A 23,774-nucleotide genomic window follows, 5' to 3' on the forward strand; every position below is an offset into this window, starting at 1 on the left:
CTGTAAACTCAAATGGTGTATGGAAAGATAAACCTCAAAGCTGTTTCACTTCTGTGAGAAATGACTTGCATTTAGAGAGACCTATGCTGGCATATATTTAGTTGGTAAAATTAAAAAAAAAATGAAAATTAAAGGGGTCATTGGGTTTATGCTGACATTTGGGTACTGAACATTTTACTGTCATGACTTTAGGGGAACAATGTGACTTTGTATTTTTAGTTGCATGCTTTGGCTCCTTCATGTTTAAGGTACTGAGTTATTGTCTGTCTGGGATAAAATCCATTCTCCAGAGCGACTTCTATGAATAAGTAGCATGGAGATCCTTTAGTCCAGGCTAAAGGTGTACTGACGCACGTGCTCGCTTTTCCATCGTACAATAGCCTTGCTTCTTACTGAGAAGCCAGGCTGGCGTAAGCAAGAGAAGTTTTCTTGGCATTAGTGATTAGTTTATATGCATCTCTTTTCTACATTGTTTGTAACCAGAGTATATGTTTTGCTGCTTATCTTCATGAAGTTAGCAATATAACATGTCTTAGTCTCCTCTAAATTACTGTCATTTTAAAAGCATAACTTACTACTGATTACTAAAAATTTCTCCTAAAATAGCCATTTTTCTACCTGGCATTACTGATCCTTACTGCCATGTAGCCAGTAAATGCAAAATCAAGGCTTTCAAAGATTTTTATTTTCAGTAGCTGTTCCCTAATAACTTTCTACACCTGCCTTACTATTTTCCTTAATTTCTCATCTCAGGATCTTTTGTAATTGAATTTTGGAGTAGCTGAGCCAAACTATGAAGCCTACTAAAATGTTCGAGTGTTGGCTATATGCTTAAATTACGATGACTGTAACATGGGCATAAACGTGTTCTGCACAGTCAGAGTTGATTTCTTGGGTATTTGGGAAACATTGTGTCTTCCAGTAATCCCACCCTAGAAAAACATGTCCATGAGAGGGTTTTTTTTTTTTTTTTTGTCTCCCTTCCCGTAAATACTTGCTTATGAAATTTATAATCTGGAGGTCAGAAACTTACCTATTGTGGCTATGAATAAGTGCCCTCTGAGTGGAGGATCTGACGACTGCTTTGTTGAATGCTAAAGATTTGTTTCATTCTTCATTTGGACTTCCTTGTGCTTCTCTCAGGCTCTCTTTTTCACTTGTGGTCATGGTGTCGTCCATCACACATCTCTGTGCTGTCAGCTAGTCACAAGATGCGCTTCGGGTTGCGTGACAGCACAAGAGATGGCACTGAAATGCTCAAACATTTGGTTTCACCAAAGGCTTCCTAGGAATTTTGTTTCTGAGTGGCTTTTGCAGTCGCACAGCTCTAGAAACCTAAATGCAATAATTTGCTGTAAGGAGGCTGGAGGTTTTCACAGAAATTGAGGACTTTTACCAATGAGATTTCCTCATTCAGCAACACTGACACGTAAACCTCTATTTTCTTGAGTTGCCTTTGGCCTCCTGCCTTTATGAATTAAGAAACTGTAAAAACATGGGGTGATTTTTATGTACAGATATACCCAAGCCATGCGGTGATGTTAAATGTGAAAGGACACTTAATCATACAGGTCAGCACAGATCCAGAGTAATGTGACCTCTCTTGTGTACCTGGCATTCACCGTGAGCTCCGGCCCTGGCACGTGCCGCGTCGCTGCTGGGAAGAGGGACACGTTGCTGTACAGAAGAAAGGTGGCATACTGTAACAGCTGCCTTACTGCTGGCTTTTGTCCGGCTCAATCCCAGTTAGCATCAGGCCATTCCTTCTGATCGAAGGTGTTCAGTTTACGCCTCTCTGGTAAATAGTCCTTAAAGAATCATGCAGACCTTTTTTTTCCTCTATGGCCACTGAGTTTTGATGAGTAATTTGACAATTATGGTATTTATTTAGGGAGCAATGCAGGAGCATGCACAAGTAATTTGCGTATAAACACAAACTTTTTTTTTTCTTTTCTTTTTTAATGTGACTTCAGTGCTAGTAAAAGGCACTGGCTCACTTGGCCTCCAGTGGAAATGAGTCTCCAGTTTCCTTCCTAGGTTTGTTTTCCCTGAAAGTTATGGAGAGGCACGAGCTATTTCTGTGCACCTCTTGTTATAAAAATATACCTTTTGTTATGAGAGAGGTGAACGAAGGCTCGAAGGAGAGAGTGAGCTGGGAGGAGGCTGCGGGGCTGGATTCCTGCTGGAGCTCTTCCAGACAGGCACTGGATCCTTCACCACATGGTTCCCTGCCTTGCTCCTCGTCTTGAATCGTTCCTCACGTAAGCCCTGATAAACCCACTATTTTTCTGGTTATTTTATAAGGCCACTTATCTCACTTTTAGTCAATAACTATTGACTTCTGCCTTCACCTTTCTGCTCGTCAGCTTTGCCTCTTCCCCTGCTCTTTGAGGTGCCCTGCTCCAGGCACCACCTTTCCAGGGATCACCCGGTATGGTTGGGAGCGATGAGGCAAGTTAGAAAATATATCCAATGGGAAAGAAACAACCTGCCTACTGGCTTGGTCTCTGCACGTGGCACAGCGCCTTCCTAGGGCAGCATCTGTTGCTCCAGGATCTTTCTCAGAGTCTGGTTTGATGTGCATATCCCCTACTGTGATACGGGGCTGCAGGAGACAGATCTTCATGTGCAGGTGTCCCTGGGAAGGTCTGGTGCTTGGCAGGTGATGGCACTGTAAAGAACATATCCAATTGTACCAGCTCGGTACAGACCTATGAATTAGATCGAGAGGGGCCTCTGGCTTGCACGGGTACAATTACAAGCGACAATATTTTGAAGGAAGCTGAAGGAGTGGAAGGGACTTGCGAAATATTTTTAGAAAAGTGCACCCAAACACTTCCTCCTTCATTTCCTCCATGCATACTCATTTTTTCTTCTGTTTTAGAATACACAGAAACAAACCGAAAGCAATACTTTTACAAGCTGGAGTCAGGTGCAGGTTTTTTTTCAGTAACTTTCACTATCAGATGCTATTTTGATATGCTTGTAGCAGCTGGTTGTTCTGTTACTTCTGGTAGTTACTGTCTGCTGATAAATGTTGAGAAGAAAGCTCTCCAGATTGTGCAAAAGAGTCTCTGAGGAGTTGGAGCATCCCTGTGTTCCTCTCTTGTGTGAAAAGTGGAGGAAGATGTGTGCTCATTTCTTGTTTTTGCGAAAGATGAAGCTCATCGTGTTTGAACCAATTAAAAAATGAAAAGGCGAGCACGGAATCCAAACGCCCACAGCTGGAAAACCCAGGGACCTGTGGAGGATTTAGGCAGAACAAAAAACATAGCTAAGAAGAGCCTTATTCAAGATGCTTCTGTTATCTGCATGGAATAAACAAGCTTCTTGTAAGATTCATATTTACCTTTAATATTATTTATGTCTTTCTACAGCAAAGACTGTAGATTTCTTTCAGCCTACATCAAGAAAATAAGTTTGGTTTCTTTTGGGCTTCTTATTTCTATTCAAGCATTGAAGCATGCAAAATTGTCTTTTATGAAACGATTGCACTAACTTGTTTGACAGCGTCAAGTCACATTTTTATTTTTAAAATTTACCCTTGCAGTATGCTTTGCAAAGGAATCCGTAGCAATAGAAAAGCAGAATGTGCCTCAATGGACTCACGTTATTTGAAGCCCTGCAAGGGAAGCTTAAACCCAGCTGCAGTGGTGAGATTTGGAAGCTGGCCAAGGCATGACCCTGCTTTTGCAGCAAGCCGCCTGTGCAATGAAGACGTTAGCTACACTTCAGCAGCGTGCTCCCTTTGATGCTTGTTAGTACTAAAAATAATTCTAACACTGATTTCCCCGGGGTAATTAGCCTGTGCAGAGTCAGACTGAGATTAGACTTTTTCTGGTGCCTTGGCAAATTTTAGCTCAGGTATTTACCCTGTGCTGTCGGACAGAGATGCAGGAAGAAAAGTGTGTCTCACTTGTTCTGTGTTGTGATGTAGCTCTCTAATTCAGTGGCCCTTGGTAGCTTGTGTGATCACAGCCAGAGGAGCAGTCACAGGTCAGCCTTTCGTTTCGGACTTGTTTTACCTGCGGAAGAAGTGGTTGAAGGTGTTGATAACCTAAGGGACATCCTGCCCATGGTGAAGTATGCAGTTTTCTTTTTAATGTTTTAAGTATCATATATGAGCATAACTCGTGCTGCATTTGGAGGGTTCCAGGAGAAACTGGTAGCTCTGAGCAAAGCGGAGCTTTGTGGAGATGTACGGATATTTTCTTATCTCCGTGGTTGATGATGCTTATGATTAAGTATTGCATTTCCAGATAAATGATTGAAATAAGCCACTGCAAAGAAAGAAGCATAGGTTTATTTTTCTGAAGTAATTCTGCTCTCAGTTGTAGAGCTTCATACTGGATTGAGGTTCCATACACAGTGCTGAGAAAAACCTGGGACACTTTACACAATGCTACCAAAGTAACCAGCCTGTACATACAGTTGTTTAGCCAGCAGAGAGCTTTTTTCCTTATATTTTCCTTTTTTTTTTTTTTTTCTCCCAGGGAGGAATGGTGTAATTTGTGGCTCCTAGTGCTGATGGCTGGGATTTGTAGGAAAAGTGTAATTAGCTTTGCTTGAAAGTTGTGTAATGTAGGTTTTATGCCAGTGCCTGCTGTGCAGGCAGAGATTAGGGTGAGCATTTTACACCAGAACAGCCAGAATCAATGGAGGTTTTATAGTGAGGGAGTTGTGTTGGTTGTTGTCCAGCGGGAACCTACGTTAAGATGCGTGCAACTGAAGAACGTCTTCCTAACAGCCTCTAATACATGTTACCCTTTCCAGCTACACTGGGTAGAACTGTTGGCCAGCATTTGGTTGGAGCTGCGAGCATACTGACTGAATTACAGATTATCAACATTGCTGGCACGCTGACTGACCCAACGTTCGCACTTTAACTAGAGAAGTAAATTGAGCACAGTGATTACCAGATTTATGAAGGTTGTAATAGCGGCATCGGTGTGCTCAGTTGTGTTTTTATCTTTTTGCTGGCTGTGAGGACGCCTCTGAAAGGCTTTAGCAGGGAGCATTTCAGGGGTGCTTCAGTGAGCATTAAGTACTTTGGGTGTGCAGAGAATGATTACTTAAAGTGAAGAAAGACAAACGTATTCTGTAATTTCCAATATTTAAATCAATTTGGTTTTGTTTCCTTGCTTATTTGGGATATTGTTCACTTTTATAGTATTTTTTGCCATGTAGTATTTCTCACTTGTGTCTCTTCTGGCTTCCTGACAAGACAGTATGTGAAGTGAAATTGCAGGATGATTTCTCTAGGCTTTCAATGACTTCTGAAATCTCTCACAGCCACCTGTTAGAACACCTAAAAAAGCATATAACTGGATATTATAACCGCTTAAGGGAGCAAGTAGAGGGTGTTACAGTGAGAGAGACCAAAACATTATAAAAAAAAAAAAAAAAAGTAATCCTGAAGACCGTAGTTAGAAGATACTTAAGGGAGAATAAAATGCGAGAAATTAGTAACATCAGTCAGATGGTGAGCTGTGACCAGTTTCGCTGTCATGAATCTTTTCTTTCTTGCTCCTACTGCCCCCAAAAGAGGAGGAGACACAGCAAAAGAACAGGGTGTAATAAAAATGACAGGTGCAATCCGAAAGCGTCTCTCTGAAGGAAGAGATTAAGCTATAGGGATTGCTCTGAGCTTTAGCAGCATATTACAGAGTAAGCTGAAGAAGATGGACTTTTTTTTTTTTAATTTATATCTTATTACATAACAAGGAGCCATTCAATTAAAAACAACCACGTTAAAATTGATAACAGGAAATGTTTCTCTCGGAATATTGTTTGCAGCTCTATAGTACAATGTGCCATTGATGCAAGGAAGGAATAAAGAGGCCACGCTCAGACCAGCAATTTGGCAAAGCAAGCCTTTCGCCGTGGCTGCTTGGGGAATGTCGGGTGATAGGCTTGGCACCAAACTTCTGAGGCAGTGGAAGGAAAAGGAAAAGCTGCTGGTCTGTCGTGGATAAGGAGTACGTGAGCAACATGTTGACGCAGAGAACAGGCTTTTTACAAGCAACGGGGAATTTCTCTCTCTTTAAAATCATGTGCTTTGGTTGGTGCTGCTCAGTATGGAAAAGGAAAGCGGAGGAAAACTCATGGAGGTTGAAAGAACAGACTGGCTTTATTAGCGGTGTGGTTTAATGTTCACAAGAGCTTGTGTGCTCATTCAGGGAGACAGCTGAACATGTGAATGTGTGCATTTGGGGTGGGTGTACCCCAAAAAGCCTGACACCCCTGGCTCCAGCACCACGCCGGGGTGGTGGTCCCCATCCCTCATCTTCCACTGATGTCTCTGGGGCATAAATTTCTGCTCATGGGGGTGGTTTTGTGTGTTTTTTCTTTGTGAACTGGGGAAGTGAAAAAAGTGCCAGGCTGGCTGGCAGATGTCAGAGTGCATTTGCCCTTCAGACTGTATTTACCCTTTTAGTATAAAATCAGAACACTTGCAGTTATGTATGTATTTTTGTGTATTACAACAGTCGTTTGGATTAATTTGCTTGTCATTACAGTATTTATAAAATGAAAGTTACAGTTGCAGCAGGCGTGTGGGTGTATAGGTTTGGAGGTGGAGTATGGCCAAACCCCTCGGCAATCCAGGGCTGGGCTGAACAGCTTCTCCTCTGGCCTCAGTTCAAGCAGCCTTGTGCTCCTTCACACAGCAAATATCGCCACTGTTACCCCAGCGTGGGAGCTGCTGGAGCCATCCCTGCTGTCCTGACCAAAACCCAGAAACTTTTCCGTTTTTTTTTTTTCCTTCCACTGTCTGGCTTGAGGAGGTCTGCTCGTGCTGGGTTGAATGCAAGTGGGGCTCAGAAACACCTCATGGTCCTCAGACCATCCTTGCTGAATGGGCATTTATACTAGAAAAAAACTAGAGGAATATAACTACAAAACCTACAGGAACTAGCCTGCTGCTAGGAAACAAAATCTCAAAGCAAACAAAGTAAAAACGACAGCAGTGGGCCATCAAAACGAGAGGGGTGGAGAATAACAGGAAGGGAATGGGAAGCAGTAAGAGCCTTGGGAGGCGAATGTCGTGAGCTGGTTCCTGCCTTTATCCACGATGGCTTCGCTTCGGAAGGCTTCTGGGCAGGCAGAGTGGAGACCACTGACAGGGGACGGGTTGTTTCAATGAGTGCCTAGAGTGGTATTTCATAATGTTTTGTGCAACTGTGTTTACCCTAGTAATTTCTCTTGAGGTACAATGCTACCAAGAAGGCCTGCAGCTGCCTTGTCAAGTGTTTATTTAAAGAAGGAAGAGCCTAGGTGAAAGCTATCAGCCTAGGTGAGCAAGCTGAGCCATGTCTCCTGTGTCTCCTGTGAGCTTGCACCGGGCATCAGGTGCTGCTTCACCATGGGCATCCCTGAATATCTGGTCAAAGGTGTTCAGGTTTGCATTTATTTCTTTTATCCCTGGTAAATTGGATTCAGACATTTGTTTTTGCTTTTTGGTGACGTTGTGAAGAAAAAATAATTGTAGTTTGTCCACGTGCACTTTGGTATTAGGTCTGTCTATGGGAACTAGGGGTGAAAATATTGTGTTTAGCTGATGTATTTATACTAGCACACATTCCTATGTGGGCAAAATTTGATATTGCTTTGTTGAATGCATGTAGTGCCACAATAGCTCATTGTTTTTTGTATTGAATGTAACTATTATGATAGCAAGCATTTATATAGCAATATAAATGAGGGTAGGAGGGATTGTGTAGCTTTTGTTACGCATTAATACAGTTAAAGACTTTTGTAGATGCCTGAACACTGCAAATATGGTGGGGATAGTCATAAAATTATTTAAATAAGTTATTAAGTAACTGCCTGTGCAACCTCATTCAAATTAATGAAATGTAAGAGTAGATGTCTTGGAGAGCAGACAGTGATTTCTCTATCTGGGTTTATGCATCAGTTTTATTTCTATTGTCTGCTCTGGTATTTTCCATCAAGATAGGGTAATAATGGGATAAGTTATTTTTGGTCAGCTAACCAATTTGGTCAACAGTGTGCATTTAAATGCACTCTGAGTTTTGGAAGCAGAAGTATAGAAGTTAACAGGTATCCATTGCTAATGATATAGGTATGTGCTATAACCTCTGTGTGTCTTTGCGGGCTGTAAGAGTAAATCTGCAGGTTTCATCATTTTTTTTCTTAATGAGTGTGGATGATGGTTTGACTGTCTTTGCTTTACAGAATAAGGATGGTTGCTCAGATGCTAACCCCAAAAGACCCAGTCTGTGAGGATATTCCAGTGCACAGAGGTGTCCCTTCAACCATTGCCTTACAATGCAGATTCAGTAGGTGATTTTGGATCTTTTCTTCTTGCCCTTCGCTATTGTATAAGTGTTCAGCATGAATCGAATCAATTTGAAGACAAGACTCCACCAGCAGGTTTTCAAAATGTGTGATTCCTTCCGTCATTTTTATCCTCATTTTCTCTGAACTGCCTTCTTCGTGAGGGGAAATTAATTCTTCAGAGGTGACTTCTGCTGATAGTGGGTAACATAATGGTGTATTTTGGGGTGTCTTAGTTGGGCTTTCTAATGTTATAGGTGTCCTCTTCTGCCTCCTTCACTTAGTTTGTGGTGCTGATTTTCATGTTGTGCTTGTCCTCTGGTAAGTCATGGAAAAATCCTCACAGTCTAAGAAAGGGCAAAGAAAATGTACGTTCATTTTCATCACAGTGACAGCTTTGCCAGCATTTTTTTGTGTGCTAGCATTATTATGATTTAAATTCCATCAGTAAGTTTTGTACAGAAGCAGTTTCAAATGAGATAAATCATTTTTTTTCAAATCAGGACTTGGCAGAAGTGATATAAAGTCTCCTCATAGCAGTCAGAAAGCAGTGGACAGACATTGCATTTTAGTGTAGGATTAAATACTTGTTCTGGCTGTTTTCCTTGTAAACAATCAAACCTACCTACCAGATTGTATTGGGAAGCACTTACTAATGCTTTGCTTTTACTGTTTAGAAAAATGACTGAAAGTTTTAAGATGAGGCAACGTGAATCATAACCTTCAGCGGCTGTTAGTTTTCCTGACTGACTTGGTTTCTTCCTACGTTCCTTTTAGTCACCCCCAGAATCGCTGATGCTGTTTTGTACCAGAGGCGTTGCTGAGGTCCCGTGTGCAGCAATGGACTTGGATAAGCCATCCGTCTGGGGATCCCTGAAGCAGAGAACAAGGCCGTTCCTGCAAAACTTAAGCGTGAGGAAGACAAAGAAGAGATCCAGCAAGATGGTGGTGAGCAAGGCCCGCTCGCTGGACCGGCGCCTCAGCGTGTCGGTGCCTGACATGCTGGAGGTGGAGACTATCACAGAAGAAGAAACGACATATTCGAGCACTCAGGTGCTGTCAGGAGACTCCCCCAGCAACCTCCCCAGGCCTGTGGCATCTCTGAAAAGCAGAAGCGCGTCGGTGAGGCCGGTGGGAGGGGACTGGCCATGGCTGCGGCAGTCGACTGCGCGCATGGAGGGGGACATGGCCTGCTTGGATGCGCGTGTGGCAGGAGGCCCCACATCTGAGGGGAAGCGGCCGTCCAGTGATGACCTCCTTGAGCTGCTGCAGAGAGCCCGTCTGAGCAATGACCTGGCAGACGAGATGATGGAGGTGAGGGGCTTGGGTGATGGCCACGCCGAGCAGCTGTCTTGGGCCTGACTGAGTTATGAAGGGGTGGAGAAGGGGACCATATGCGAGGTATAAGGGGAAAAAAAAAAAAAAAAGGCATAAACCCAATGTGATATATATGTTTTTGGGGCCAAATTCAGATACCATTTCTGTCAATCTGGAGCTGCAAAATTAACCACGCTTTGAATTTTTTGTTTATTTTGGCAAGTTTATGATACTTCAGATTGTTCAGAGTTGTTGGAATTGCTTGCTTAGGACAAAAGTAGCTGCAGCTTTCTGAGCTCTGAAACATACTGCTGTCTGATGCACTTGTAGAATTCTTTTTAATTAATAGAACTTACCAGGATTCCTGTAGCAAAACCAACTTACTGCCCACTCACGGTCCAGCTGAAGGCAAGAGGTGGAAGATGAAGGGTGAAGTGAACTCTGCCAACACCTGGAATTAGTCAAAATGAGCATGTGGTGGAGTGCAGTGGGTGTGTACAACATGCTCAGGGCTGTCCTTTGTGTTTGGTTTGTGATTAATCAGGGGAGGTGTAAAACCAAAATACTTCATCTGAATTCCCCATCTTGTTCTCCGTCTTTCCTTTCTTACCACTTTTGTGGTCAGTGCTTCTGTGGCTGGACATAATGTCCCAGGAACAGGAGGATCCAAGTCCAATGTGCTTTGAATTTGACATGAAACAGTAAATCCTGCCTGGCCAGAGCAAAGTGGCAAATCTATGGAGTCACACGATAGCTTTATAATACAAACAGGTGAAGGTTGTGGCTGTCTGAAACATTTTAGGCAAAATTTGTTTTGTTTGTGGAAATGTATTTCCTTCTGAGTTGAGTTTTCGCTAGGGAAGTTAGATTTTGAGCTAAGTTTTGAGGTTGTTTTCCCATAAATTAAGTGTTGCAGGTATGGCAGCTGATTTTCTTAGTCATCCAAGATGTAAAAATGAAAAACAGACATTTAGGTTTAACGCTCTCCTTTGGAAGTGGCTTTCGCAGGTGAATTAACATTTTTAACAAAATTATGATCAGTGCTACTATAAGGAAAATGGTCTTTTATGATAGAAAACTTGTTCTGCATCTCTGTGCGTTCTTATCAAAGCAGTGTTATCTTCCCTGTGATGCAACAGATCACAGTGTTAGCTAGTGAACATCACTTCTGTTGCTAAATTTTAAACACGTTAGCTTAAAATTTATATCAACTCAGGTTAATCAGCATAAAGTAGGTTGGATAGTCATCATTTTAAGAGCTTGCTTCCAGGTTGTTTTAATGTTATCACCAGTTCTTTTCTGCTGTTGTAGACCAACAAATTCTAACCTAAAATTTAGCAACTGTATTTGCAGCAGCACCAAAATTAATCCCAAATCCTGCTTGACTCTGGGCAAGCTAAGTATTTCAGCAGACAGTGGTAACTGTGTAGTGATGGAATAGATTAACTTCAAGTTCCCTCCAGATGCATAGCAATCTGTCTGTCTTATTCTCTGTAGCATTTATATCATTCCCAAAGTGTGTTTGTGCATCTAAATCATTTAATGTTTACTTTCATGCCAAACACTATCTCTGTGTGAATATTTTACCTTCATTCCTGTAATCTGCCTCCAATAACTTTTAAATACAGAAAGATTTTTCTAAAGAACATGCAGCAGATTGAAGCAAATGAAAGTAGAAATAGATAAGGAATATTAAACTCAATTATTTTCAAAGCTTGGTTCTTATACTTCGTTGAACAGCCATGAAATCTTTATTCTGAGCCACTCTGGTGGGGACATCTTGTGCAGGTTATTGGTCTTCTAATACTAGGTGGGGTTGCTGCAGAGAGCACAGCACGACAGTTACTAGCATCATTCTTCTGTGAGCATCATTCACTGATTAGTGAGGTAAATCAGAAGGAAGGCAGATCCCTGGAACAAAATAACCTAAAAAAAGAAAAGATGTAGGTTGGACTTTTTTCCCCCTGAATTGCTTGTCACATGCCACCTACTCATTTCCTGGTTTTCTTTGGTCACCCAATACCATGAGACACTTTCTGAGCCTCATACCTAAGCTCAGTGTGGGGTTGTGGTTTTTACGCTCCTCTGAATGTTCAACACAGAGCTGTTGGTTCTGGGAGCATTCCATCTTCAGTAAAAGTTCTCACTACTCATGTTGCATTTCTATTTGCTAAGAGATTTACTTTATTTGTTCTCTGTTGTAGTCAAGGTAGGCAAATTGGAAGAGTGAAGGAGTAACTGAAGTTGTGTCGAAACCCATGCCTGATTTGTTCGGGTTGCAAAGGACACCGTTGATGTCACTTATTGCTGTTGCTTTTTGTCCGTGGTCACGCGTCATTACTGAAGTGCACTAACACCATTTCTTCATCTAACAGCTAGCTGTGAGTCAGTAGCAACCCAAAGGCCCGTCTGCTTGATGATGCACTCAGTGCACTTGTATTTTGAATCATTCTTGGCCTTGAACAGATAAGAAGAGAAGGTAGAGGTTGTAAACCCTGCCAGGAGGAAAGTTTGATTCATTTGTATATATTCATGTATATGCTGACGTTTTATTTATTTGTACACAGATATATTTGCAGCTATGACCCTGTTGATGAATGTGGTCCTGTTTGCTTATATTAAGTTCAGAAATATTACTGTAGTTAGATAAAATCAAGATTTCAGGACAGTATTTTTGGCTGGACTTTTATCTATATTCAGTGATCTCATTGCAATCAGCTACCTAGAATAATAGCACTTCACTTTATATGGAGATAAAATGAAAAAACAAGCTATTTTTATTCAAATGCTATCCATATAATATAAGTAAAGAAAGAACAAACAACAAATATGAAAGCATACCTTTGAGGATAGATTTTTTTATTGTAAATGATACTAGGGTAGTTGAGTACTTTTTATTATTCTAATTGTGCTTTTCAATACATTTATTTGATTCCGTGTTTTTGCCATGCAAAACAAGAGAAACTATTATCAATGCCAATGATGGTGCCGGAAGGACATTCCTGTGAAGCCAGAGACTACTGTAGAAATGCTAGGTTTAATACACACAAGTGAGATTTTATGCATGCTAGTCAGGAAATTCAAAGTTAGGGTTCCCCTAGCAGCTATAACTCAGCTCTGTTGTGCAAGGAAACTCTTCTGCTGCTCTTTATGATAATAATATTTCTACTTTTAATGTGTTTTTGCAAGGTGGCCAAGTTATGATTACTGTGGGAACCATAATGTTAAATTTTGTCTGTCATGCAAGTAAAATTTTCCTTGCAGTGCTGTATTACTGTATTTCCTGATATGTAATATATGTATATGGAGAAAGGAGAAGAATAATTACACAGAAGATTATTTATATTTATTTCAGCATATCAATACCTCTAAGATTTATGATCTGTGATGCAGGAGCTGGTTCGTTTGTTTGTTTGTTTGTTTGTATGGTGCTCAACACAATGCAGCTCTCATCCGAGAGATTTGGATGTTGCCACACTGCACGACATAACATTTTCACATGGGGATCAAATTCCACCTTGTGTGCATTTTTGTAGCGTGAGGTGGTTATTCTTAGAATAAATCTTGGTATTTGAATGGGCTGTGATTGCCCTGCATTAGACCGAAGAGGTGCACGTGCACGTAGGTCCTCTTCAGTGTAAGTGATCATCATAGACCGTCCTGGCAGTCAAAATAGCGTCAGCAGTGTCCTGGCCATTGAATGAATCCCTTCTGTGTGTCCAGTCTAGACACTGTGTCACTATAGCCTCAAGTTTTTGAATGAGTTAGTCTTTAGGAAGAAATGTTTGACTTCCTCTGATGTGCTAGAGACTTGATGACAATTGTTCGGGCTTTCCAGTTACTACAGAATGTGGGGAAGTACATGTCCAGCATCCCTTTTCCCCTCCTTTTTTCCTTTGACCATTTGGTTCTGATTTTTTTTTCCCCTGAACTTTGCAAATGTGCACCATGGAATTACACACATTGTGTGTATGTTTGTATGAGTTACTGGAGCATAACTTATTCTAAAATATTAGCATGAAATCTTCTCTCCCCAGTGAAAGTTTAAGGGATCTGAATTAAAACACAAAACGAGGTTTTGCGAAAAAAAACTTCTCTTGGACTTTAACTTTCGGGCAACGAAGGAGAAATTGTAGTGATGTGAGAGTGCCATCCACTCTCCAACCTCAGGTTGTTGCTGCTGCTGCCGCCACTTCTGGATTTTTTTATTTTAATTTAATTTTAGCAAGGAAACTTGGAGATTCAACAAATGTAATCTGCCCAGGAGTAAGGGTCAACATTGCAACTGATAAGTCACCAGATGGAATAACTGTTGGGCATCAGGAGAGTTTGTGGAAAGGACCTTCAGCACTGAAAGCACAGTGTATTACTATGCTACTGTTACCTATAACTATATTATTACTATTACCTATTACTACGTTACCTTAGAGTTATTGTCTAACTCTATTTTTTTTTTTTGATAGGACTCTTGTGGAGGAATAGATTTAGACTCTTCCATATCGTCTCAATTTTTTGATGATCAGATGGTACGTCCTATTACTTTAAAGTATTTTGAAACTCGGTCAGACTGTTTAGGGGAAGCACACAATTTTAGGTTTAGGTTCTTTGCTGCTTTGCTCCTTACAGGTTAAAAAAAATGCAGGTGAAGCTTCCTATAGATTTTTCTAGCATGGTATTTTTGGGACTTTTTTGTGGTCAGGCAAGGCAGTTTGGAATATTTTAAATACATTGGCATTTTTATTTTTTATAAAGTATTCTATAATTTCTGTTGGCAGTGATAACTGATGAAAGCATCAGCATAAATACTCAGTATCTCAGGAATAAATTGAATTACAATATAGACTACAACTACCTTAACATGAATGTAGGGTTTAACAAACAGATGACAGCAATCCAGTTTTACAACAGTGCAAAAAAACATTGGCAGTTCTTGACATGTGGTCCTCATGTAAAGTGTATTTGCTCATTCTGGGCAAACTTCACTACCTTTGCCCTCACCAAATATGCCAGCTGGATGGTGATGATGTGGGATGTAACCCTGGCAGCAACTCTGAATAAGAATGCTAGAGTTTGCTGTGGCAAAATGTTATAATCAGCTTTGTCCACTGGAGCTTTCATGTCTTCTAAACCTGTATAAAGAAATATTCCACTCAGTAACTGTATGAAATTTGTATTTCCTCATGAATTCAGCAGATAAATGTGAATGTGCAAGGAATAAGCAGCTAGAAAAAAAGAAATGCTAGGATTTAGAAAGCCTGTCCGTGCATTTACGATGTTTACTGTTATAACTAATTTTCAGTTGTAGCCCTCCTTTTGTTACCCTTGGCTTTGTGAGTATATCTGACAATGATAAGTAGTTATTTATGTAAGGAAGCAGTCTCAGACATCTTCTTTTCCTTTTTCTGACAAGTGCACTGTAAAAGATTGCCCAAAGAAAAAAGGCCTGTGAACTTCACCTCTGCAGCACTGAGAAAACACCTGCTCTGTTCACGTGTCTGCTTGGGGAGACATGTAGTGGTGACTGATTTCTTTGTTCTCCTTAGGCTGTAGAAGAAGGAAGTGATTGTTTGAACGACTTGCCTAGCCCCTTTGCTTACCTCCTGACCATCCACCTGAAGGAAGGCCGGAACCTGGTTATCAGAGATCGCTGTGGTGAGCCACACCTTTCAGCTGCTTCCCTTTGGGTTGCAAGACTCTGCTTTCACTGACGGGAGTTTGGCAGCACTTTGTGCCATCAGCATCTTTTCTTATCTCTGATGCAATAAGTCATTGACTTGTGTCCAGGTCAGAGCACTCAACACCTGGGTTTATCCACCTTAGATACACAGGGGAGGGAGCTGCCCTGTGTTTGCTGCTCCTTCCTGATTGCACAGCTGCAAAACCCCTCCCTTATTGTATTTAGCATCTGCATCTGTTCAAGAACTGCAGTCATTAATCTTCAGAGATTCTAATTTAGCTAAAAAAAAAAAAATAATAATAATTTGAAATGTGATAAATAAAATAGCTGCTCTAGGAGAGCTTTTAGGTTATTGGTAAAAGTTTTAATGAAAGGGAAACTGGGAGTAGAGGGTGTAAGTCAAGGCCCCTTTCATTAATCTCAACAACTTAATAGAACTTAAGAGGACAGAATTCAAAAGAAAAAAATACAAATAGTGTATAAAAAAAAGAGAAAGAGAATAAACTATAGTTATTTTTTTTGTATGGCTTTAAAGAAAATCAGCTTGAATTAGCCTTGCATTCAAGGTTTGCATCTGGAGGGACCTGTATGGATTTATAAGCCTTCACATGTGGTGCTTGTTTTGGGGATTTCCATCTTTTATTATCTCAGTTAACTTTTTCCATGTTGGTTTTTCATGTCTTTACCAAACAGTAACTCTTGGCCAAGCATATGCTGCTTTTTCTTCCTAGCTTTTGGAAGTAGTGAATGAATACTTAGATTAAGATCATCACTCTTTAAACAGAAGCATGTACTTCCTGACAGCATAGCAGTTCATCAGATATCCTAGCAAGCTGCACAAGCCAGGACATATCTAGCTGCTTCTATGGAAGAGATGTTATAAATGAGTGATTCCAGCAGAGCAGTATTTCTATAGAGGACAGAACACATAGTTTGCTCTAGGCTGTGCTTTCTTGCATAAGAAAGCAAATGCTTGTCTTAATGAAGCATTGTGCAACAAAGTGAAACAGCATAAGGGGAAAAAAAAAAAATCAATTTGATGGGTCTGTCACTTTCTGTGGAAAATGACTGTTCATTTAGAAGACTGAGTAAGTGAGGTGGTAAATCATTCAATAAAATTCCCACTCTTTCATGGATTTAGGGGTGAAGTGGGAAAAATAGTGCCTTAATGATTATTCCTCAGGCACAGTTGTGTTGCAGTGGTGGTGCCTTCAGAAAAGCAGTGGTGGTGCCCTGATGCACATCCTTATAGGTCTTTGTCCTGCTGGTTACATGAGATCTTTGTGAGACACTTAAGCCTGAACTCCAGCCACTGTGGTTTTTGCATCATGCTTTTAGAAGGGGAAGTTGGAGAGGTGAGCAAAGCCTATATGAGAACCTCAGAGAAAACTTGTGGGTAAGGCAAATGCAACTTCCCTCCTCTCACCCGCTGTGACACCACATATGGCCACTGCTCTGGAGTGCACCAGCCTACTCCAAATAATTTGAATACCGGAACATATTGCCTGCAGCCAGTGTATCCTACGAGTCTGGCTGTGGCTAGGGCCGGAGGCCAAGTCGTGCTCATTCATGTTTTGGGAGCAGGAAACCCCCAGAGCTAACCAGGCAATGCTGTCTGACACAGCTGGGAGCAGGCTTCAAACCCTCTTCCCCATTTTTTATTTTTATTTTATTTTTGTGTAATGAGGTGCTCTGGAACTCTGCAGGAGGCAAATGCTGAGTTGCTGGTCCTGTGTTTTATTGTGTGTATTGGAGGTTTAAACATCCACTGGTCAGCCTTGTGCGAGCAACTGCAAAAATGCTCAGGTAGGTAGCAGTAGCAGCAGAGTCTCAACGTTTGTATGTAGGAGTACAGTAGCACTGTGCTGCTTTTATCCACATACAGTGGTCATACCTGGTGGCAACTGCTTGCCTGGTCAGCCACAGATGCTAACTTTAAATCTTTGGTCTCTATACCCTAAATAACAAAAAGGTCACACTTAAACCACAGAGCCTGAGTGGAGTGTATGCCAGCATTGCTGGCTTAAATCAGGTTTAACATAACTTTTCTAAATTTCCTAAATTTTAATATTTAGTAATTATTAACAGCAATTGCTCTGAAACAAGACGTCCCAAAACAGTCACCAGACCCATCAGTTTACATTATGGGGTAGCTCTGTATTTGCTCAAATAAAATACTACTTCTGTGGTGCCCTATCCACTTCTCAAGCGTGCACTTCTCCCCTTAATTTTAATTTACTGCCACCTCTTTCAATCTCTCTGGTTGAGGAGGGCTGTGGAGGAATGCAGGAGAGCGCAAAGGGAAGAAAGCCCCGCACAGCGGGTCCTTGCTGCCCTCTGGTGGCAATTTCCAGCCTTAGTTGCATTGCGCATCTGTGTGTTTATATACGTGTGTGCGTGTATATACCTATAAATCTATGGTGTTTAATAGAGGGGAAATATTTCTGCCACCAGTATAGTTGCTGGAAAGTCTTCGTTCTACTCAGCAAATTCACATGGTTATCCCTAAATTTACTCATACACTTAACAGTTATTAAACAGGCATTAGTTACATTTAAGCTGTGTAAAGGTGAGTAGTTCCGATAAACCCAAACTGTAAGACTAGCAGGTGACTTTACTTTTACCAAATCTTCTAGGTATTCTGAACATCCACTCACTATGTGCTGCTCTTTCTGGGATATGTTCCCTTTGGTATGGTTTAAATTTCTCCTTTGCTTTACCAGATTATTATTACTCTTTATTTGCCTTTATAATATTATCTGTTAACCTCTAATCTTTGCTACGTTTTTTCTTCACCTTTTGTCTTTTCTATGATTTTTTGGCTATCTCTCTGTACCCAAGCCAAGGAAGCGGAGTGCCGTAGAGCAGCACCTCTGTTCTAGTGAAATGGAAGAGGCTCTAAAAAAAAATCCCTCTCCAGGTCAATATTGCAGTGCCCCCTCTTGGGGATGCAGGTTGGTGGAGGTGTTACCCATGGGTCATTAGCTTGCTTGGAGTCTGGTTTATTTGCTTCTTTCTGATGCTTCTTGGGATACAGTCCAATTCAGTCCTACCTTAAAACTGCCAAAGCAGACACTTGGCAAGTGGCAGTCACATCACCTGCATGTACACTGGGTGCCTAACGTGTTAGGTAGTGCACGGGTCCTCCCGTGTTTATAACTGATGAACAAGACACTGAAGGTTGTGGTTCTGTCTGTGTGTACAAACCCACTGCCAACATTTAGCTTTCTGTGTACTTTGTATAGTATTACTGTTACTAGATAACACGGAAATGTCATGGTCGTTGAGGAGCTTATGACCTATGCAGTTTTAATACTGTAGATAGTAAGAAAGCAGAAATGTTTTTTAGTAAACCGTGCATCTGTGGAACACTGGCAGTTCTGCAGGAGAGAGAGAAATTGTGTATATTATTTGGCTTCAAGGAAATGTGAAACATTCATAGTCACCAGTTCTAAGTGTTGCCGTTTTCTTATACTCTTCGTGGTTTTCTGGCGTCTTTGAGCCTTTTTAATGAAGCTCACAGCTTCCAGCTCTGTGCTTTGAACTGGGAGAAGATGGCACACACTTCTACTTGCTGGTTCACTTTCCTTGGGCAGAGTGGTGTCTGTTTGTATGAGTCAGTCTAATGAGACCTGAAATGTCCCGGTCCCTTATGGCCATGAGATGCTCTGACTGTGCCTGCTGCTGCCTGTATGAATCACCTTTGCAGAACAGTGACAGTGGGATAGTGAGCAGGAGTGTGACGCCACAGTTGCATGGAGGTGTTACCTTCCTTCAGCTGGCAAACCCAGCTATACTGCTATAAGAAAGCAAACTGTTCTGAGGGCCTTTAAGGGTGAGAAGCCCCTCGTGTTTCTAAATCCTGTTCTTTTGAAGTATTGAGTGCATCTTTTACTCTGTTAGCCACTGTGGTTATGAGAAATGGATTTCTTGGATGTGATGTCAGCTTGTGAGTGTCTGTGGTTCTTTATTTTTTTTTCCGCAGCTTATTGCTCCAACCTGATATTTCTTCTTTTTTTTAATACACTCTTGCATTTCCTAGATTTTTTTTTTACAAGTTCTTTGTACCCCGTCTCTGTCCTTTTCTATTTCTTCCTATCAGGTTTCCCTTGTTGCCGCTGCACTTGAGTTTTGCTCTCTTTTTATTTCTCTCATGATCCAGGCAGCAGAACATGGGAAACACGTGTGCAAGGAGTGGGGTGAGTTGCAGGAGCTCAGAAGGGGCTGTCTCCTGGCTGGGTGCATCCCGTCACCCCCAGTCAGAGCATGTCAGGAGCTGCTCTCACTTCTAACACCAGCCACTGATGGTCAGCAGGTTTTGTAGGGCTCCCCAGGCTAGCAAAGGCTGGGCTGCTCTACCAAATGGGCAGCTTCTAAAACCACTGGGAGCTGTGCAAAAACTCAGTCTCCCTAGGATAAATTAAATGGAAAGAAAGGGGACAGAACAGCAAATACTTTCTACTCTAAGCACTAACAACCTGCAGCAGACCTGCACCCACTGTATCTCTGGACTGTCTCCTGCCTGAGTCTGCAGTGGTAGCAGAGTGCTGGAAGCGAGGATGGGTTTGTGCTAGGCTGGGAGTTTGTCAGCTTACACAGAATAAATCCATTGTTTGGAAAGCAAATGCTCAGAGCAATTAGGCTGAATCGCTCCCTGCAAACATGCTGATTAATTTAGACTTTCTCTGTTTTCAGGGTATCTGCAATTAGATCATTAGCTCTTCAGATTTATTAATTATTCAGATGTATTAGGCAACTTTTCGCACTTCTTTTTCAAAGGCTAATCATGACTAATTTACAGACGCGAAGAATTTGGGTGGTTTTGGGTGCTTATTTTGATGTTTTCTGGATTCTGCATAGCTCTGTGTACAACAGCTCGTGCTGCAGTTGTTGCTGTGCTCCTAATTCAGTTTCTTCGAATGCAGCGGGTGCCTGAAACTTTGCCCCTGCACTGTGATCCCTGCAAGCCTCCCTCCTCAACCGGCTGTGGGAAAGTGCAAAGATGGGGGACCCTCAGGAAAATGGATTAAGTTAGAGCAAAAGCAATAAATCCAAAATGTGCCTGTCACCTTTGGTGACATGAATGTTAGATTAAGAAATATAAGGATGGTCGCACTGGTAAAGAATAGGTAGGGCCCACAGACTAGGCCTTTCATTTTGTAGGTATCTAATTTAGATAACAGATTTCTTAAATGGTTCAAGCTCTCTGTCGTGAAAGCTGACTCTCAGGGGTGGCTGCCTTCCTTGGCAGCTCATGCTGGGTCTTTCTGGGGCTCCTACATGGAGCTTTTATAAAGCCATAGAGTACAAATACAAGAAGATGCAACTACTTATGCTAAAGGCCCTTGGTGCTCACTAGTAATGTAAAAGTGGCTTCTGCTGTGTCCTTGCACCCTCCCGTGCTCTATGTTTGATCTAACCTTTGTCATAAGCTGTCTATTCTTGCTGTCATTGTGTCCCAAATGGCATTTTGTTAGGATCTCGTTTGTTTTGTTGGTTTAATTTCAGTCATGATTTATGGAATGTCTGGCACTTTTCCTTATTTTTTTCCACTCAGCTGAGGGTTTGCGTGTGTTCTTCATATGTCTTTGGTCAAGTTTTTTTGGTTTATTTTCCCTAGGAGCCTATTGGTGATGCTTGTTTCCAAGAAATGTTTCATTTCCATCTGGTCTTATAATCTTGCTGTGCACAAAACTTTCCAAAATTACCTGGATTTCCTGCCATCAGATTACTTTTTTTCTGGTTTCCTCTTTAAGCCTTGATCTTTGCAAGGATAGTGGTTTTCCACTTAAAAAGAAAAGTGTGTGTTCCATTATAAAATGTCTTTTACTCCTTATTGTAAATAACTCCAGTAATTCTATTTCTAGGAAGATTTTAAGAAATACATTCTTTATGTGCATATAAAATAAATCCTTCATTTCCTTCTTCAGATTCAAATACAGGATTTTAACTGAAACTTAAGATGGTCTAGGTTATGTTTCATACTGCTCTTGCTTTGAGCTTTCAGGATTTTAAGGCGACTAGGTGGTAATTTTTTTTATTTATGTAACAAGACTTGTTTCATATGCTGTATTTCCAGTAAGTTTACTCCTATAAAATGGAGTGTGGTTTGAAATCATATCGGGTCTGGTGTTTTTTTCTAATTATGAAGCAAGTGTGTAGTGTTATTAAACACGGCTGATGCGGTACATCTCTTGGTTGCTGCTAGAGGGCAGCAGTATCCATTTAAAAACACCATTAACAGTTTCTTGGGCTACTAGACCCTGTCCTGATGCTGTGTCCCAGCAACTTTTGGTCACTGAAGCTTGCTCAGATTTTAGCTGAGACTTGGTCTGCCTGCACTCGTGGCTTGTAAGTGTTAGTGGAAGAAAAAAGAGGCAAAATAGATATTATGGAAATTAATTCAGGGGAGTATCACAGTTTTCTCATTGGAGAAACATGCACCTCAACTGATTCAGCTGATGAAAGGATTTTTTAGAAATCATCCTTTTTTTTTTTTTTTTTTTACTCTTACTGGATTTTAGATTATAAAGCAGGTCATCTAACACACACACACATATAGTTAGCTGTTTAACAACCTTCTTGTCATTGCATAATGTTTAAATCCACCTCAAAACATCTCACCTTGCTTTATGCACCAGAAGAATGTTTGTCTGGGTCTAAATTGTCAACTGCTTCCGAGCAGGATTGGTCTCGTGTTACCCCACTGACGTGTGACTGCAGCTGAGGTGGCAGAGATGGGCAGGTTCAGAACCTGCATTGCGGAGCACCCCTCGGTGCGAGTGCTTACAAGTTGTTGACTTGGTTGCTTTTGCTAGGAAGTTGCTGCTGAAAAGTTTTTTTCTAATGGTCTGGCTTCAGAAAATTCTCAAGCACCTGTTGTGTCTAAAAGAAAATGAAACATCCTTTTTCAGACCAATTAATATCTAAAATCGTTAGTCACGTTTGGAAATCTATTCTTTTTTGGTTGTACTGTAGATTGTCCCTAATAAATAGCATTTAAACCATTTAATAGCTTCAAGCCTTGAACTCAAATACAGTTAACAATAATTGGCAGTCTGTGCTGTTCATCCTGCCAGGTGGGGCTGGTCTGCCTGCCTTATTTCTCATTCCCTGTCTCCTTCTAACCTATTTTGATTACCTGAAATCAATCTGGGGCATCTTAGAGAAACAGAAATGGGTGCAGTTACCCAGGGAGGTACAGGAGCTTTGTCAATGCAATATGGGGGAAACCTTGAAAGCCTGAAAAGGGGCTTCAGCGCTGTGCCCCCTCTCCAGCCAGCCCCATCGCCCAGCTCGCTTTTTCTCTCCTCGCCACCCAGGTCCACCTGAGCAAATGCCGCTGAGCCCTGGTTTGCTCCCGGCTGCAGCCTCAGAGGTTAAAGTCCATCTGTCTGCCAGCGCCGAGGTGTCAGCCCATCATTTGTAGGATGTCGGAGCTGCGCTCCCGTGCCGCCGGCCCCGTTCCCCTGCCTGCCTAGTTGAGATGTTACCCCTCTGACAGCCCGACAGCTGAGCACCACCGCAACCCGCGCCCGCTCGCAATTATTTTCCCTAACAATTAACGTGGTACTAACTTGACACTTCTTCCTTGTTTGGCTTTTGTAAGCCATCATCCCTTTTTCTATTAATTCCCGGCATTAATATTTTCTTTCGCGCGAGTGCCGCCGTTCACCCGTGAAGGAGTTTGAACATTATGTAGCTGTCAAGATCGCGAGGGATTACCCGGCGTGCCTTGCCCGAGTAAGTGACACCGCTGAGGCCTGGCTTTGAGATGTTTATTTTGAGAGTAAGCTGACAAGCATGAAGGCCTGATCCCACAGTGGCAATCTTATTTAATTAAAGGCCTCTTTTTATTATAGCTTTTTCCCCACTGTTATATAGATATATATATTCTTTTGCTTTTATATATATATATTTATTTATAAAAAAAGGAAAATTGCTAAAGCCTGATTCACACAGACAGTGCTAGGGAGCCTTTCCCCCTCTTCTTATTTTCCCTTTATTAACAACCTGGATAGCTTTCAGAGCAATAATGCGATTGGGATGCTTACTTAGATATGGTCTTCTTGCTTCCCATCCTCAGAGAATGGGCTCTGAGTTTTGTACTTGCAGATACTTAACTTGCTGGTTATTTGCCTCCTCCATCTCCTCTTTCTCTCTCTCTCTTTTCAGGATTTGTCCTTGCTTATGGGTTTTCTGTTCCAAAACCAAATGAGTTAACGGCCATAGACTGCCTGCCTCCATTACGCTCTTCATTTTTTAGTTCCTTCACCTGCTTTCCGTATTTGGCCTGGTTACCGTTGCATGCGCAGAATAGATTCTGGACATTATTATTGCTTTTGTTATTTTTGAACATTCAGCTTGCTCCTGCTTGTCCTGTAAAGAACGGTCAGACCTATTTCCTTTTTAAAGGAGAAAGGATCTGGGATCTTTGGAGCTGGGAGAACATCAAAGAGCTCGATGCTGTCATTTCTAAACT

General features: G+C 41.5%; 1 protein-coding gene across 26 annotated transcripts in view; it reads left to right on the forward strand.

The window, feature by feature from the left end:
* Positions 1 to 23,774, forward strand: part of MCTP2 (multiple C2 and transmembrane domain containing 2) — a 154,187-nt gene that overhangs the window by 41,337 nt on the left and 89,076 nt on the right. For 11 of the 26 annotated variants that reach the window (XM_080607882.1, XM_080607885.1, XM_080607864.1 and 8 more), the window contains 4 exons: positions 8,197 to 8,300; positions 9,076 to 9,612; positions 14,079 to 14,141; positions 15,159 to 15,267. In XM_080607882.1, the coding sequence (XP_080464008.1) occupies positions 9,094 to 9,612; positions 14,079 to 14,141; positions 15,159 to 15,267 (691 nt within the window). In that variant the 5' untranslated portion in view covers positions 8,197 to 8,300; positions 9,076 to 9,093. Of the gene's footprint in view, positions 1 to 2,298; positions 4,084 to 4,112; positions 7,400 to 8,196; positions 8,305 to 9,075; positions 9,613 to 14,078; positions 14,142 to 15,158; positions 15,268 to 23,774 lie in introns of those variants that run through there. The other 15 variants (XM_080607886.1, XM_080607878.1, XM_080607875.1 and 12 more) reach the window with 10 other exon arrangements.

Source organism: Anser brachyrhynchus (assembly GCF_964034855.1).
Source record: "Anser brachyrhynchus genome assembly, chromosome: 11".
Lineage (NCBI taxonomy): Eukaryota > Metazoa > Chordata > Aves > Anseriformes > Anatidae > Anser > Anser brachyrhynchus.